Source organism: Ranitomeya variabilis, chromosome 2 (assembly GCF_051348905.1).
Source record: "Ranitomeya variabilis isolate aRanVar5 chromosome 2, aRanVar5.hap1, whole genome shotgun sequence".
Classification (NCBI taxonomy): Eukaryota; Metazoa; Chordata; class Amphibia; order Anura; family Dendrobatidae; genus Ranitomeya; species Ranitomeya variabilis.
The window spans coordinates 11017169-11035497 of NC_135233.1; the positions used below are offsets into that span (position 1 = coordinate 11017169).

The 18329-nt window shown below is 46.4% G+C and overlaps 1 protein-coding gene across 2 annotated transcripts in view; it reads left to right on the forward strand.

Moving 5' to 3' along the window:
* Positions 1-11496, forward strand: part of LOC143804171 (uncharacterized) — a 108323-nt gene extending 96827 nt beyond the window's left edge. The window contains exon 8 of one of the 2 annotated variants that reach the window (XM_077281993.1): positions 11295-11496. In XM_077281993.1, coding sequence (XP_077138108.1) covers positions 11295-11315 — 21 coding nt within the window. In that variant the 3' untranslated portion in view covers positions 11316-11496. Of the gene's footprint in view, positions 1-11291 lie in introns of both variants that reach the window. The other variant, XM_077281992.1, reaches the window with a different exon arrangement.
* The last annotated feature ends 6833 nt before the right edge of the window (positions 11497-18329 follow it).

Genomic DNA, 18329 nt, shown 5'->3' on the forward strand with positions numbered 1-18329 from the left:
GCTCCTTCCCTTCCAAGCTCTGCCATGCGCCCAAACAATGGTTTACACCCACATATGGGGTATCAGCGTACTCAGGACAAATTGCACAACATTTTTTGGGGTCCAATTTCTTCTCTTACCCTTGGGAAAATAAAAAATTGGGGGCGAAAAGATCATTTTTGTGAAAAAATATGATTTTTTATTTTTACGGCTCTGCATTATAAACTTCTGTGAAGCACTTGGTGGGTCAAAGTGCTCACCACACATCTAGATAAGTTCCTTAGGGGGTCTACTTTCCAAAATGGTGTCACTTGTAGGGAGTTTCAATGTTTAGGCACATCAGGGGCTCTCCAAACGCAACATGGCGTCCCATCTCAATTCCAGTCAATTTTGCATTGAAAAGTCAAATGGCGCTCCTTCCCTTCCAAGCTCTGCCATGCGCCCAAACAATGGTTTACACCCACATATGGGGTATCAGCGTACTCAGGACAAATTGCACAACATTTTTTGGGGTCCAATTTCTTCTCTTACCCTTGGGAAAATAAAAAATTGGGGGCAAAAAGATCATTTTTGTGAAAAAATATGATTTTTTATTTTTACGGCTCTGCATTATAAACTTCTGTGAAGCACTTGGTGGGTCAAAGTGCTCACCACACATCTAGATAAGTTCCTTAGGGGGTCTACTTTCCAAAATGGTGTCACTTGTAGGGAGTTTCAATGTTTAGGCACATCAGGGGCTCTCCAAACGCAACATGGCGTCCCATCTCAATTCCAGTCAATTTTGCATTGAAAAGTCAAATGGCGCTCCTTCCCTTCCAAGCTCTGCCATGCGCCCAAACAATGGTTTACACCCACATATGGGGTATCAGCGTACTCAGGACAAATTGCACAACATTTTTTGGGGTCCAATTTCTTCTCTTACCCTTGGGAAAATAAAAAATTGGGGGCGAAAAGATCATTTTTGTGAAAAAATATGATTTTTTATTTTTACGGCTCTGCATTATAAACTTCTGTGAAGCACTTGGTGGGTCAAAGTGCTCACCACACATCTAGATAAGTTCCTTAGGGGGTCTACTTTCCAAAATGGTGTCACTTGTAGGGAGTTTCAATGTTTAGGCACATCAGGGGCTCTCCAAACGCAACATGGCGTCCCATCTCAATTCCAGTCAATTTTGCATTGAAAAGTCAAATGGCGCTCCTTCCCTTCCAAGCTCTGCCATGCGCCTAAACAATGGTTTACACCCACATATGGGGTATCATCGTACTCAGGACAAATTGTACAACAACTTTGGGGGTCCATTTTCTCCTGTTACCCTTGGTAAAATAAAACAAATTGGAGCTGAAATAAATTTTGTGTGAAAAAAAGTTAAATGTTCATTTTTATTTAAACATTCCAAAAATTCCTGTGAAACACCTGAAGGGTTAATAAACTTCTTGAATGTGGTTTTGAGCACCTTGAGGGGTGCAGTTTTTAGAATGGTGTCACACTTGAGTATTTTCTATCATATAGACCCCTCAAAATGACTTCAAATGAGATGTGGTCCCTAAAAAAAAATGGTGTTGTAAAAATGAGAAATTGCTGGTCAACTTTTAACCCTTATAACTCCGTCACAAAAAAAAATTTTGGTTCCAAAATTGTACTGATGTAAAGTAGACATGTGGGAAATGTTACTTATTAAGTATTTTGCGTGACATATGTCTGTGATTTAAGGGCACAAAAATTCAAAGTTGGAAAATTGCAAAATTTTCAAAATTTTCGCCAAGTTTCCATTTTTTTCACAAATAAACGCAAGTTATATCGAATAAATTTTACCTTTAACATGAAGTACAATATGTCACGAGAAAACAATGTCAGAATCGCCAAGATCCGTCAAAGCGTTCCAGAGTTATAGCCTCATAAAGGGACAGTGGTCAGAATTGTAAAAATTGGCCCGGTCATTAACGTGCAAACCACCCTTGGGGGTGAAGGGGTTAACGGATCAGTTTGGGGATGACCGAAGTTTATGGGGTTGGTACAAGTTCCGTTTGTCGACTTAGTCCATCGGCGTTACCGTTTTGTTTGCTGGGTCTGTAGTGGATGGTGAAGTCCAGAGGTTGTAGGGCTAAACTCCACCGCAGTAATCTGGCGTTGTCTCCGGAGACCCGATTAAGCCAGACTAGGGGATTATGGTCCGTTAGGAGGGAAAACTATCATCCATACAAATATGGTTGCAACTTTTTGAGTGCCCATTCTACCGCCAGGCACTCCTTCTCGATGGCCGCATAGCTTACTTCACGGGGCAGTAGTTTCCGACTCAGGTAAGCTACCGGGTGTTCTTGGCCGTCCGGCCCGACTTGGCTCAGTACTGCCCCCAATCCAAACTTTGAAGCGTCTGTGTGAACAAGGAAACGTTTAGTTGGATCGGGTGCGGCCAATACAGGGGTATTGGGGAGGGTGTCCTTTAGCTGGCGGAAGGCTTCCTCACACTCTGGGGTCCAGGTTACCTGACCGGGTTGGTTCTTACAGGTCAGATCAGTGAGGGGCTTGGCTACGCTGCTGTAATTGGGGACGAATTTCCTGTAATACCCCGCTGTCCCTAGAAACGCCATGACCTGGGTTTTAGTGCGTGGAGTGGGCCATTTGGCTATGGCCTCAATCTTGGCTGGTTCTGGTTGCTGTTTCCCACTTCCCACCCAATACCCTAAATACTGAACCTCTGCTTTGCCCACGTGATACTTGTTTGGGTTCAGGGTGATTCCGGCCTTGTGGATCCTGTCCAATACTGTCTCTAGGTGATTTAGATGCTCTTCCCATGTCGCGCTGTAGATGGCGATGTCATCCAGGTAGGCACAAGCATAGTCCTGGAGACCATCCAGAAGCCGGTCAGCCAGCCTCTGGAAGGTCGCCGGGGCATTCTTCATCCCGAATGGCATAACTCGAAACTGGAATAAGCCGAACGGGTTGACAAATGCCGACTTGGGAATAGCATAAGGACTAAGGGGAATCTGCCAGTAGCCTTTACATAGATCGATGGTGGTCAAATACTTTGCCCCCGCCAGCCGGTCTAACAACTTATCCACACGCGGCATGGGATACGCATCCGTCACCATTTTCTCATTGAGCTTACGATAGTCTACACAAAACCGTGTAGTTCCATCCTTCTTGGGCACTAACACTACGGGGGATGCCCAGGGACTATCTGACTCTTCAATGACCCCAACATCTCTCGTATCTCTTGTCGCATCCCTTCTCATACAGACTCAGGGACGCGGAAGGGGGGTTGTCGCAGGGGGAGTCTGATCCTGGGTCTCAACCTTGTGTTGTGCCAGGCGAGTGTACCCTGGTCTCCCCGAAAACATCCTCTGTCGCTGCCTCAACAACGCCTCCGCCTGCTGTCTCTCCCGGGGATCTAGGTCTTCACCCCAGTGTACCTGGTCCCATGTTTTAGTCTGAGTCCTTTCCCCTAAGACATCAGGCAAGGGAAGTCCGGCTAAATCCTCTGTTTCAGGTGCACAGATGGCCACTACCTCTTCAGGGCACTCCCGGTAGGGCTTCAGCATATTCACATGGAACATGCGGATAACCCTGGTGTCGTCACAATCGGCGACATTATAGGTGGTGTCGGCTCTTTTCCCCACTACCTGGTAGGGCCCCTGCCATGCAGCTTGGAACTTGTTCTGCCTAGTGGGCTCTAACACCAGGACCTTCTGTCCTATTTCCAAGGTGCGTTCTCTGGCCCTCCGATCATACCATACGTGCTGGTGCCACTGGGCCACCTGCATGTTCCCATGAACAGCCTGGGTCAGCTCCTGTAAGCGGTCCCGGAATTCCAGCACATAGGGTACAATAGGTACCCCTTCTATGATGCCCTCGCCTTCCCAGTGTTCTAGCACTAAGTCTAGGGGTCCCCTTACCTGCCTCCCTTATACCAGTTCGAATGGGGAGAACCCCGTGGATTCTTGGGGCACCTCCCGATAGGCAAACAGGAGGTGTGGCAAGAATTTCTCCCAGTCCCTGTAGGTCCTGGTAAAAGTCCCAATGAGTTGTCTTAACGTCCTGTTAAAGCGTTCACACAACCCATTGGTTTGCGGGGGGTACAGGGCGCTTCTAATGGATTTACGCCGCACAGCTTCCACAGTTGGTTGGTCACCTCTGCTGTAAACTGGGTACCCTGGTCCGAGATAATCTCCCGGGGACATCTAACCCATGAGAAAACCTGGAGCAGGGCAGCCGCCACCGCCTCTGCCAGGATGTTAGGTAACGCAACCGCCTCTGGATACCGTGTGGCATAATCTACCACTGTCTATATATACCTTTTCCCTGACGGACTAGGTTTGGCTAACGGCCCTATCAGATCGACCGCTACTTGGCTAAATGGTTCCTCCACAATGGGGAGGGGGTGTAATTTGGCCTTGCATCGATCTCCCCTCTTGCCAATTTGCTGGCAACTGTCACAGGTCTGGCAGTACTGACAAACATCATAGGTTACCCCCGGCCAAAAGAAGTTTTGTGTCAGACGATGCCTGGTGCGACTGACGTCAAAGTGCCCGGCCAAGGGTATGTCATGAGAGATTTGCAGTAACTCCTGCCTATACTTCTTGGGAACTACCAGCTGTCGTTTTATAGTGGGGCTCGTCCCTGTGTGGTGCTGCTCTGTGATCCAGTAGAGGAGACCCTGCTTCCATACAAACTGTTCCCCTTCCAGTACCCCTCTCCCCTCCTGTTCCTTCCCACAATATCCCTCCAATGAAGGATCCTCAAGTAACTCCCTCTTAAATTCAGCTGGGGTGGCCCAAGAAATGTGTCTGGCTATGGGAATACGTGTAGGGCTGGGATGTCTTACCTGGGCCTCCTCTGAGTGTGATTCCGCCTCTGCAGCTTGAGCTTGTCTCTGAGTGGTCACAGGATATTTCTATACGGCACCAGAAATTACTACAGACCCATGTAGGTATAATAACTCATAAATATATCATTTATCCGGAGGACAATGAGTGAATACCAACAACAAATAATTCAAATATAACAATTATTTTTATTTTTACTGACATAAACTTGTTTACATCTAGAATAAATACATAGGTCTTCATAAAATTATGTGAATCACACCAAAGTGTTTAGATGTGACACAGGATGGAGCCAATCAGACTGTGGTTACTAAATAAATAATGAGGGATCCTTAATGCTTTTAACTAGGTGCCAATGAGTCCACTGAAAACAGTGCATCACTAATTGTGATTGCACTCCCTCCTACTCATGCCAAAGTATTCACACCATATGCTATAGACAACAAGGATAGATAAATCACCAGTTGCCAGTGCAACCCCTCCTATTTATATACATATGCTACGATTAGCTAATCCCACATCAGTATACAAAAGTAACAAGTAACAGGGGTCCCCTGAGGAAGCGACATAATTTATACGCGAAACGCGCGTTGGGGTTCCTGACACAGTTTGGAGCTGGACATTGGACCTTATCATGGGTAAATACAGTTGTTACTTTTGTATACTGATGTGGGATTAGCTAATCGTAGCATATGTATATAAATAGGAGGGGTTGCACTGGCAACCGGTGATTTATCTATCCTTGTTGTCTATAGCATATGGTGTGAATACTTTGGCATGAGTAGGAGGGAGTGCAATCACAATTAGTGATGCACTGTTTTCAGTGGACTCATTGGCACCTAGTTAAAAGCATTAAGGGTACCGTCACACATTGAAATTTTCATCGCTGCGACGGCACGATTCGTGACGTCGCAGCGTCGTATAATCATCGCTCCAGCGTCGTAGACTGCGGTCACACGTTGCAATCACGGCGCTGGAGCGATGCCGAAGTCCCCGGGTAACCAGGGTAAACATCGGGTAACTAAGCGCAGGGCCGCGCTTAGTAACCCGATGTTTACCCTGGTTACCAGCGTAAACGTAAAAAAACAAACAGTACATACTCACCCGTCGGTGTCCTTCAGGTCCCTTGCCGTCTGCTTCCTGCTCTGAGTGCAGCCGTACAGTGAGAGCAGAGCGCAGCACCGCTGTGATCTGCTCTCACTTTCCGGCCGGCACTCAGAGCAGGAAGCAGACGGCAAGGGACCTGAAGGACACCGACGGGTGAGTATGTACGGTTTGTTTTTTTACGTTTACGCTTGTAACCAGGGTAAACATCGGGTTACTAAGCGCGGCCCTGCGCTTAGTTACCCGATGTTTACCCTGGTTACAAGCGAAGACATCGCTGGATCGCTGTCACACACAACGATCCAGCGATGTTAGCGGGTGATCAAGCGACGAAAGAAAGTTCCAAACGATCTGCTACGATGTACGATTCTCAGCAGGGTGTCTGATCGCAGTAGCGTGTCAGACACAGCGATATCGTAACGATATCGCTAGAACGTCACGAATCGTAACGTCGTAGCGATGGAAATTTCAATGTGTGACGGTACCCTAAGGATCCCTCATTATTTATTTAGTAACCACAGTCTGATATGCTCCATCCTGTGTCACATCTAAACAGTTTGGTGTGATTCACATAATTTTATGAAGACCTATGTATTTATTCTAGATGTAAACAAGTTTATGTCAGTAAAAATAAAAATAATTGTTATATTTGAATTATTTGTTGTTGGTATTCACTCATTGTCCTCTGGATAAATGGTCACAGGATATGTCTCAGCCAGAGGGGCAACCGAGAAGGCAGACAACATGGGCCCCAAGTCATTTCCCAGCAAGACATCTGCAGGCAAATCCTCCATCAAGCCGACCTCAACCAGGCCATCCCCGACTCCCCAGTTCAGGTGAATCCTGGCAGTGGGCAGTCGATGTATGGCTCCCCCTGCTACATGGACTGCCACTGTCCGGTCTGTCTTCTCTTGGTCCCGGGCGAGATGAGGCTTCACAAGGGTCAAAGTTGCCCCGGAATCTCTTAGTCCCTGCATACTTTTCCCATTAACCCACACGACCTGTCGATGCTGTTGTCGATTATCTGCCCGGGCTGCCTGCACAGGGTCTACTTCATGCAGCACTTCCTCCATCTCTTCCACCCCCTGGTTAGTCGTAGGCCCCAATGCCGGGTCAGCTTCGCCTTGGTAGCAGTGTACAGCGGCCCGGCTGAAGGTAGCTGTTCCCGCCTTTGGCCACTGGGTATGCTGAGTCCGGTTGGGACATTGTCTTTGCAGGTGGCCCAGCTGATGGCAGGTGTGGCATCGCACCCCAGGGGGACTGTGGTAGGCCGGGTTTTTAGCTGGTCCCCCTACAATCTTCTGTGGTTTGGGGGCCTCCAGGTCCATGGGCGGACCCCTAGTGACCATCTTTGATCCGGACAACTGAGGCCTCCTGGCATCATGATGTTCATCGGCCAGACGAGCGACCTCCTCAAGAGTCGTTGGCCGCCTGTCCCGAAGCCATTCCGGTGTCTCGGGGGTTAGTCCATTAAGGAATCGTTCTAACAAGAAGAGCTGGAGGACGTCCTCCTTAGTGGTTGCTTGGCTCCCTTGTACCCACTGTAGCAGTGACCGCCGTCATTTACAGGCCCATTCAGCGTGGGTATCGGTTACTTGTTTTATAAGTCCGCGGAACTTTTGGCGGTATGCTTCTGGTGTCAGTGCATACCGGGCCAAGATCACTTCTTTGATCTGCTCATAGTCCATACAGTCCTCATCAGGTACCGTGCGATAGGCATCCGCTGCCCGGCCTGTCAGCTTGCTGGCCAGAATCTGAACCTGTTCCTCCGGCTTCACTTGATGAAGGGCACACTGCCGCTCAAAGTCCTGCAGAAAGCCATCAATATCTTCCTCTGCCTCCCCCAACTGTCGGAAGGCATTATACTGGATCTTTTTGTGGCTTACTGTTGAAGGTACCTGGGCGGAGGCCAGAGCTCCCCCTGCTCGCTGACTCTCCATCTTGGCCAGCTCCACTTTGGTCCGCTCTGCCAACTCCATCTTGGCTAGCTCTATCCTGGTCCGCTCGGCCATCTTTTCCTTCAGATCAGTACGCACATCAGCCATCACCTCTCATATGATCTCTACTGCAGGGTTTGGGCCATAGAACGCCAGTCTGTTCTTTACCTCCCTCTGGAATTCAGTCTCCTCCACGTTCACATTGGGGGGCGCTGCACTGTCGTGTTCCAGTCGTGTTCCAGTCGTGTTCCATGATGGCAGCTATCAAATCCGTTTTTGTTTTGTTGCTGGCGATGAACCCACGGGCTTCCACCAGATCTTTTAATGTAGTCCTCTTTAACTTCTGGTAGTGTAAGATTTCTCTTACTGAGTGTATTGGGGGACACTCACTTGGCGCGGGATTAATGTAGCCGGGCACAATTTTCTAACAAAACAGTCCATGCGGTTTATTGAATATGCCATAAACCGGGTTATGCAAAGTTCATTACTTATATCATATAAAACACAACAGGCACCAACAGTCTCTTTGGTACCTGACGGGAGCTCCTGCTCCTCATGCCGACTCCGTTAACCTCTTCTGGGTAAGCTGCCTAACGGGGATCACCAACTTGCCTGGTCAATACACAGTAGTCAGTCCAGACCTCACCGAAGGACTCCAGCTTCCCCACACTCCGTTAACACTCTTCTGGGTAAGCTGCCTAACGGGGATCCCCAACTTGCCTGGTCGGCACCCAGTAGTCAGTCCAGACCTCACCGAAGGACTCCAGCTTCCCCACACAGTAACTGTCCCTGGCCCCGCAGATCCCGGTCCTCACCTCGTGCTATTCAGGGATCCGGTCCTCCTCGCAGGACCTCCCAACACCCAGGTAGCCAGGACCCCACCTGGTGGCCTAGTCCGGGTACTCTTCAGGACGTCCTTCCCCAGCCGGGAACGTCCAATACCCAGGCCACCCGAAGCCAAGTCTCACGGTCTCAGGTGCTTGCAGGACCCTAGTCATTCCTAGGACAATCCAGCACCGACCGTCTCAGGTGCTTGCAGGACCCTAGTCATTCCTAGGACAATCCAGCACCTTCACCAGTCAGGTCCATACACAGGAACCACACAGGACCTACCGGACACACCTCTCAGCCCCACACACAGTGAGCTCACAACGAACACTGACCCACACCCTGGTCACGTTACATACTGGTAACCACTCCCCTGGGTGGGAGTGTGTGTGTGTGTGGCTAGTCTGACCCTCCCATCTCTCATGACTAGCCCTGCCAATCTCCCATGAGAACTATACACATAACACAAACTCTTGAGGGACTACAGGTCCCAGCAGACCAACTTACATTCAGATTGACAGTGCAGAGTAACCTCCTCTGCAACACACATATTGGCCATTTACAATTCTGCCAAACTTTCTCTCTACACCATCACGCCTCCAAGCGCATACTGGGGAGATCATGCAGCGCCCCCTACCTGTTACAGGGGTTACTGCATCACATATATCACAGTAGTTGTTTTCCATTCATTCCTTTCCTCCTGTAGACTGGGTATCACATCCCGCTGTCTGCCACCAGTGTAACGGGGTCTACCGTGCTGGAGTACCTCTTTCAGTACCACCCCGTGGTTCAGGAGGTCCACTCTGCTTTGGCTGGAGTCTGAATGAAGGACGCTGGCTGGAATTGCTTGGTTGCATGGGCGCATATAAAAGATCACTGCTTCTCCACGTATTTCCAGTATGACAACACTTTATACTCACAGGACACAGAATATATCACACAGATACAGGTTGCAGGCCAATTGAAAAGCAGCAGGCCAGACATACATTACAATAGCCGCAGGTGGCCGGAGCCTGACAATATTTACTGTGGGAATTACAAAGGTGGGGAAGGTCAGAAGGGGGATATCTTGTCCCCTCTGCCCAGGGGCGTAGCCTGTGGGCTGATGCATTAGGGACATGCATCTCACATGGAACCTATTATACATACATATGACTGCGCAACATATTCTGGGTGCTGGGGGGTTCCGTAACAGGAACAATCTATGGGGCCCTACATGGTATGGGGGCACTATAATGTATGGGGCTGCAGTGTACAGTGGAGCTACACTGTATGGGGGCTCTACACTGTATTGGCACGCTACACTGTATGGAGGGAGAATGTATGGGGGCCCTACATTGTATGGGGCACAATGTATGGGCGCACTACACTGTATAGGGGAACAATGTATAGGGGTACTACAATGAATGGGGAAACAATTCATGGTAGCGCTACAATATATGGGTTCAGTTGTACATTCTTTTCTATATGATTTATGTTGCTTCATGTATTGAACCCTCTACTGGGTCCATGCAGAGTAATTAATTTGACACATCTATTTGCACATTTTTGGTATTAGGGTACCGTCAAACAGTGCAATTTTGATCGCTACAACGGCACGATTCGTGACGTTCCAGCGATGCATTTACGATATCGCTGTGTCTGACACGCTACTGCGATCCGGATCCCCGCTGAGAATCGTACGTCGTAGCAGATCGTTTGAAACTTTCTTTCGTCGTCTAGTGTCCCGCTGTGGCGGCATGATTGCATTGTGTGACACAGGTTGTATACGATGTGCGCACAGTAACCAACGGCTTCTACATCGCAAATACATCATGAAATTATCGCTCCAGCGCCGTGTATTGCAACGTGTGACCGCAGTATACGACGCTGGAGCGATACTTATACGACGCTGCAACGTCACGAATCGTGCCGTCGTAGCGATGAAAATGGCACTGTGTGACGGTACCCTTAGTGATGTTACTGTGGACATATTTGCTAAACACATGGGGGCTTTACACTGTATGGGGTCCCTACAATGCATGGGCACTTAACTGGCATATTTTCAAATCTCCAGAACAAAGAGCGGTGAAGATGTTACAAAATAGTCACTGCAGCCATAGATGAATTCCGAAAGTTTAGATCTGTGTAATAAGTACTTGCCTTAATCCTGTTTTCCTGTTCACACTAGCAGTTCTTGTGATGAGTGCAGCGCTGCAGACGTTCCTTACCCGAGGCTTTGTGCTCTGATCTGTAGAAGAGCTTTACTACTGAGCACATGCATAAAGTGCAGCACAGATTCATCTCCACTAAAAGCCGAGATCCTCAGATCAATTATACAACAGACATTTATAAGACATTTCATAACTTTCCCAAATTCTGAAAAAATATTCAGCACATACTGCAATTAAATACTGTACCCAATTTATTATACTGTAATTGTCTGTCCAATTGATACCGACTCCACCAAAATGGACATTGACTCCACAGCCCTGATTATGACCATCAAAAAAAAACACTGAAGCCTAACAAAAAAAAAGAGCCAAAGCAAGTGTGATCGGAGCCTTGTTCATCCTGACTGATGTGAACAATTTATCCAGAAGTAAAGACTTAACTAACTGGTATGTGTGTTTCTGACAGCAGGACAAACGTAGAGAAGTCTAATGATGCAGCTCCATCCAGGCCATCGCTTACAAGAAAGTGGTTTGTGCATCATATTGGTTACAAGTGTTGACGTCCATGAAGATCTTTCTGCATGTCCTGGAAATTTTCAAATAAAATAAATGTTAAAAAAATGACTACCGTAATTGTGATACATGGAGAACAGGTGTACGGGAATACAGCATTGTTCTATCCTGAAATATCTTGTGAGATAATTCTGTTTTCAAAGATTCATTGTTATTGCGCCAAATTCTGGCACCAGATTATTTTTCATTGCTTTGTTCCAGAAAATGGATTTGTAACAATCACTGGATACTTTTTACATGTGTCTACTGTCTACAAAATGGTGCATAGATCTGGTGAATCTCAAAATGTGCCAGATTTATTAATGGCGTGTCCTGAGTTTTAGTGCAAATTAATGGTCTAAATTAAGGCAAATATGGGTGAGAGAGCAAGTGTATAGCAAATGCGCCATATCTATCAGACAGCATGCGTCACTATGATAGATGGAGCTCATCTGCCTACTACTAGTACTAAAATAAGGTTGTCCACCTATTAAACATAACAAGTAAATGTGGATGACTGTCGTCCTTATTCTGCACTTTTTATTTTGCACAATATAACTTTTATTCTAATCGGATTTAATTTTCTAGGTTGATATCCAACCAACACCCAAAACATCAGACCCAAAATATGACTCCTAAAAATTAGTGCATTTCTGTACTTGATTTTTCAGATCATAGAACACAATGTGAGAATGGATTACTTATTATTCAGTTTCATCAAGTGAAAGTGAATTCAAAATATGGAACATTGATTTACTTAATGGCCTCAAATTATCATTTACGTGTTTTTTTTAAAGTCACTTCTCTTTTTTGTCCGTGGTCTTTGTGCCAAAATAGCGCACGTTGTTCATGAAGTCACAAATGGTCTATATTATATTGGCAGACGAAGGCCAGGAGAGGTATGTCAGTGACTGGAAGAATGATATCAACAACTCACAGAAACTGATCATGTACCGGAGTCTACAGAGAGACTACAGACTGGCCCCATATCTGGAGAAACTCCCGGACCCCAGAGATTGCAAGATCCTGAGCCGATATAGACTCAGTGCCCACAGTCTGGCCATCGAATGTGGCCGACACAGGCAGAACTACAAGCCCAGGGAGGACAGACTGTGCCAACACTGTGATCAGGAGGCCATAGAGGACGAAACCCACTTCCTGCTACACTGCTCCAAATACTCAGCAGTGAGGGACACTCACTTCAGGAGACTCTCACATCTCTTCCCGGACTTCATCACCATGAAGGAAGACATATATCCTGCTGGGAGAAGAAGAGAGAGCAGTGGAGATAGCAGCGCGGTATGTGAGCGAATGTCATAGACTGCGAGAAAGACAGCCATGATGCCATGGACTATAGCCCCCACAATGGATCTGCCCCCATCCACCTCCCCTATGCCATGGACTATAGCCCCCACCCTGGATCTGCCCCCATCCACCTCCCCTATGCCATGAACTATAGCCCCCACCCTGGATCTGCCCCATCCACCTCCCCTATGCCATGGACTATAGCCCCCACCCTGGATCTGCCCCCATCCACCTCCCCTATGCCATGAACTATAGCTCCCACCCTGGATCTGCCCCATCCACCTCCCCTATGCCATGGACTATAGCCCCTACCCTGGATCTGCCCCCTTCCACCTCCCCTATGCCATGGACTATAGCCCCTACCCTGGATCTGCCCCCATCCACCTCCCCTATGCCATGGACTATAGCCCCTACCCTGGATCTGCCCCCATCCACCTCCCCTATGCCATGGACTATAGCCCCCACCCTGGATCTGCCCCCATCCACCTCCCCTGCAGCTCCTACCCAACATCCCCACAGTCCCTATTCCAATTGTCTTTATACACTTGCTTTGGCAAAACTGATGTGTATTTGGTCCTGCCAATAAAGCTTCTTTGAATATATCTACACAAAACGCGGATTTAGATACCATTAACCGCACGAAGAGAACCAAGATATAAAATCAAGATATCTTTATTAAATCAATTTACAAGACAACAAAAATTAGTAATAAGACCTGATATAATGACAGAGTGTCCTGAAGAGAAAGGAGACCTGCACAGTATCCTAAATAACAAATAACAAATGTAACCAATGGTACTGATATAACAGCCTAATATGCTAGAAAATATATTGTGGAAATACAGGGAAATAAAGTTCCTCTCACTATTAGGATGATTATCCCGTCCACATATTTCACACATATAACTAATGCTATACACACCCATTAGTTAGTACGGCATATAAAGATATCAAATGTATATGTATACAGACCCAGATAATGCAATACAGCAGGTCCCTTTCCTCCTCGTGCGCCCCGACGCGCGTTTCGCCCAGAGCTTCTTCCGGGGGCGTGGCTATTATTATTCTTTGAATATATATATATATATACATTCAGTATATGTATAAGATATTTAAATTGTTTTGTTTCTGTATGAATATGATATTTAACCTTAGCTTTCAATTTCCTTAGAATTTTTATTTCAAAGCAGAATTTGATCAAAAACCTCTTACATGGCTTTATGTCTTTATTTACACAGGAAGTTGTAATAACTGCATGATTTGATATATTTAACGCTTCAAAGAAATAATATATAACTGAATCTAAATTTAGTTTTTGTGCGCTGTTAATTTTTTTGTAACATTTTGCAGATTTATTTCTATAGCACCATTGATTCCATGGTGCTGTACATGAGGAGGGGTTACATACAAATTACAGATATCACTTACAGTAAACTAACAATGACAGACTGGTACAGAGGGGCGAGGACCCTGCCCTTGTGGGCTTACATTCTACAGGATGGTGGGGAATATATATATATATATATATATATATATATATATATATATATATATATATCTTTACTGCATGGGATGTCATGACAGTCACAGCAGGTGACTTGTGAACTGTGGGCTAATAATAAGGATACCATACCCCTATTTCAGTTGTGTAACTTAAAGCTTGTAACCTCAGTGAGAAGAACTTCTGAGAGACTTTAACAAGTCAAAGCAATTCTTTAGGCCTAAGTTTGAGGCCATGTGCACACGTTCAGTATTTTTCGCGTTTTTTCGCTATAAAAACGTGATAAAAACGCAAAAAAAACCGCTTACATATGCATCCTATTATTTACAGTGTATTCCGCATTTCTTGTGCAAATGTTGCATTTTTTTCCGCGAAAAAAATCGCATCACGGAAAAAAATGTTCCTTAAATTTGCGGAATTGCGGGGATTCCGCACAACTAGGAGTGCATTGATCTGCTTACTTCCCGCACGGGGCTGTGCACACCATGCGGGAAGTAAGCAGATTATGTGCGGTCGGTACCCAGGGTGGAGGAGAGGATACTCTCCTCCACGGACTGGGCACCATATAATTGGTAAAAAAAAGAGAATTAAAATAAAAAATAGTGATATACTCACCTTCGATGGCCCCGGAGTCTTCCCGCCTCTCATCGGTGCACGCTGCCGCTTCCGTTCCTATAGATGGTGTGTGTGAAGGACCTGCGATGACGTCGCGGTCTTGTGATTGGTCGCGTGACCGCTCATGTGACCGCTCACGTGACCGCGACGTCATCGAAGGTCCTGCACACACCATCTATAGGAACAGACGCCGCTGAGGAGATCGGCTGTTTGCAGAGGGTGAGTATAACCATTTTTTAATTATTTTTAACATGATATCTTTTTAATATTGATGCTGCATAAGCAGCATCTATAGTAAAAAGTTGGTCACACTTGTCAAACAGTATGTTTGACAAGTGTGACCAACCTGTCAGTCAGTTTTCCAAGCGATGCTAAAGATCGCTTGGAAAACTTTAGCATTCTGCAAGCTAATTACGCTTGCAAAATGCTAATAAAAAAGCGAAAAAAAAAACGGGAAAAAAACGCAAAAAAAAAATGCGGATTTCTTGCAGAAAATTTCCAGTTTTCTTCTGGAAATTTCTGCAAGAAATCCTGACGTGTGCACATACCCTAAAGGTTTGTATTCTGTTGCAGCCCCTGCACCAAATATATGGTTACAACTCATGCCCAATTTTCTTATGAGTCCTTCTATCTATAGAATGATTTACAAAGTGTTATTTGTATTTGGGGAATATTCAAAGAAATATTAAGATATTAAATTTAATAGTTTTCAATGCACATTGATAATTAGGATACAATAATTTGGGTTAATATACATGTATTCATATTTTTGTATGTGGAATATGTGGTTTGAACTTATATATTTGTCCACAGTCTGAGTGATAGGTGACAGATGAGCATAAGAGCAGCTGCTGAGAGGGAATGTAACGCAAGAGTAACGTGGTATGTGTGATGTATGGGAGGCCTCATGATTCATGGTATGCTAGAAGAAAAAAAATAAAAATAAAACTTGTGTTTATGGGAAATAATGCAAATCAGTTAAATTATTAGAATATTAAGATATAATGAAATATTATCTACTCAACATATATTTCTATATTTCTGGATTAATTATTATTTCTTGATTTAGTTAATTGTGGATAAGTGTAATCACACATCAAAATGGTTTAAGAAAATCTACATTTAGAATATTTTTTCCAAATGATAACTTCATGGTATTCAGTGTTTTTTTAACCCCTTTCTGCCAGAAGACGGGATAGTACATCAGCTGGTAGACTTCCCCACTTTGAGGTGGGCTCCGGCGGTGAGCCCACCTCAAAGCCGCGACATGTCAGCTGTTTTCAAATCGGAACTGGAAATGGAGAGATGATAAAGTCTCTCCGGTAGCCAGGTATCTGTTGAACAGACAATGGAAATAAAAAAACAGGGATTTTTGTGTACTCACCGTAAAATCCTTTTCTCCAAGAAACTCATTGGAGGACACAGGACCATGGGTGTATGCTGCTGCCGCTAGGAGGCTGATACTAAGTGAATACGAAAAAAAGTTAGCTCCTCCTCTGCAGTATATACCCTCGTGCTGGCTCCACAAGAACCAGTTCAGTGCAAAAGCAGTAGAACAAAAAAGAAATATCTAATACAAGGTACAAAATGTGTAAAAGAAGACCCAAATATCATAAAGAGCCATCAGGCCAAAGGGCGGGTGTTGTGTCCCCCAATGAGTGTCTTGGAGAAAAGGATTTTACGGTAAGCACACAAAAATCTCTGTTTCTCCTTCACCTCATTGGGGGACACAGGACCAAGGGACGTCCAAAAGTAGTCCCTGGGTGGGAAATTTGACCCAACAGAATAAGCCACAAATACCAACTATCTACAGGTGTGCTACTGCTGTCTGCAGAATTTTTCTGCCCAGACTCACCTCTGCTGAGGCCTGAGTGTGGACATGAGTCCGGCCTGGGTCAGGACCCAGGATTCAATGGCCAAGCCGTTAAAACACAGAGTCCCTGAGTTCTGGTGGTAGATCGGACCCTGGGAAAGTAGGTCCGGACGATCCGGTAGCCGCCAGGGGACCTCAGCAACTAGTTGCATTAGCTCTGTGTACCATGCCCAACGAGGCGAGTACGGGACGACCAGGATTACTGGGCCCCTTCCAATTTGATCTTCCGGATAACTTTCGGAAGCAGCGGCAACGGGGGGAAACACGTACAGTAGCCGGAATTGATTCCACGGAAGGACCAAGGCATCCATGCCGATGGCCTTTGGGTCTCGGGATCGAGCAACAAACTCAGGCACCTTGGTGTTTAACCTGGAGGCCATCAGATCCACATTCGGGGTTCCTTAGCATTGACAAATCTGCTGAAAAACCTCTGGATGGAGACCATTCCTCCGATGAGAGACCCTGCCGGATGAGAAATTCTGCTGAACTGCTGAGATCACTGAGTGTTTTTTCTCTACCCAGCGGAGGACGTGTTCTACTTCGAGCAAGGTCGCTCTGCTGCGGGTGCCCCCTTGGAGATTGAAGATTGATATAAGTCACGACCGTGGCATTGTCCGACTGAATTCGGACTGGGCGCCCCGCCAGAAGATGATGGAAGTGCCGCAAAGCCCACTGAATCACCCATATTCCTAGGGGATTGATAGGAAGGCGTGACTCCCAAGGCAACCAACGCCCCTGAGCCGTGTGGTGATGGAAAACAGCTCCCCAGCAGAGGAGACTGGCGTCGGTAGTGACGACCAGCCAGTGGTCCGGGGAGAAGGATTTCTCCTGAAGGAGGGAGGAGCTCAACGTCCACCACTTGAGTGCCTGCGTGATCCGGGCAGACAGACGACACGGGCGGTCGGGAAAAAGCAGGCTCTTGCCCCAGGTTGCCGGCAGCGCATGCTGCAAGGGGCAGAGGTGAAACTGGGCAAAAGGAACAGCTTCCACTGTTGCCACCATTTTTCCTAGGACCCTCATGCCAAATTGGATGGAATGAGGAATTGGCCAAGGAGTGCCTGAACTCCCAGACAAATGGCTATGACCTTGTCTCGAGGGAGAATCACCAACCCTTGGGATGAGTCCAAGATCATTCCTAAGAAGGAAATTTTCTGAGCTGGGAAGGGAGAAGTCTTTCTCAAGTTTATGAGCCACCCCAGGTGAGACAGCGTATCCAACATGATGTGGACGCATTCTTCGCAGGCCTGAAAAGACGGTCCCTTGATCAAGAGGTCGTCTAAGTATGGGAAGACAACCAAGCCCCGAGAATGCAGAATAGACATGACGGCCGCCATGACCTTTGTGAACACCCTAGGAGCGGTGGCTAGTCCGAAGGGCAGGGCTGTAAACTGAAAGTGTGGCCCGCAGACAGCGAAATGCAGGAACCTTTGATGATAGTGAAAAATAGGAATATGAAGATAGGCGTCTTGGATGTCGATAGACACCAAGAACTCTCCCCTTTCCATCAAAGAGTTGACGGAGCAGAGGGACTCCATCCGGAAAAGTCTGCTTTTGACAAACCTGTTCAGGAGTGTAATAATTATAGGGGATAACTCAGGAGACTCTTTGCGTGGAACAAGACAACTACAGGACACAGTTTTATAAGTGGTAAAGTCTAT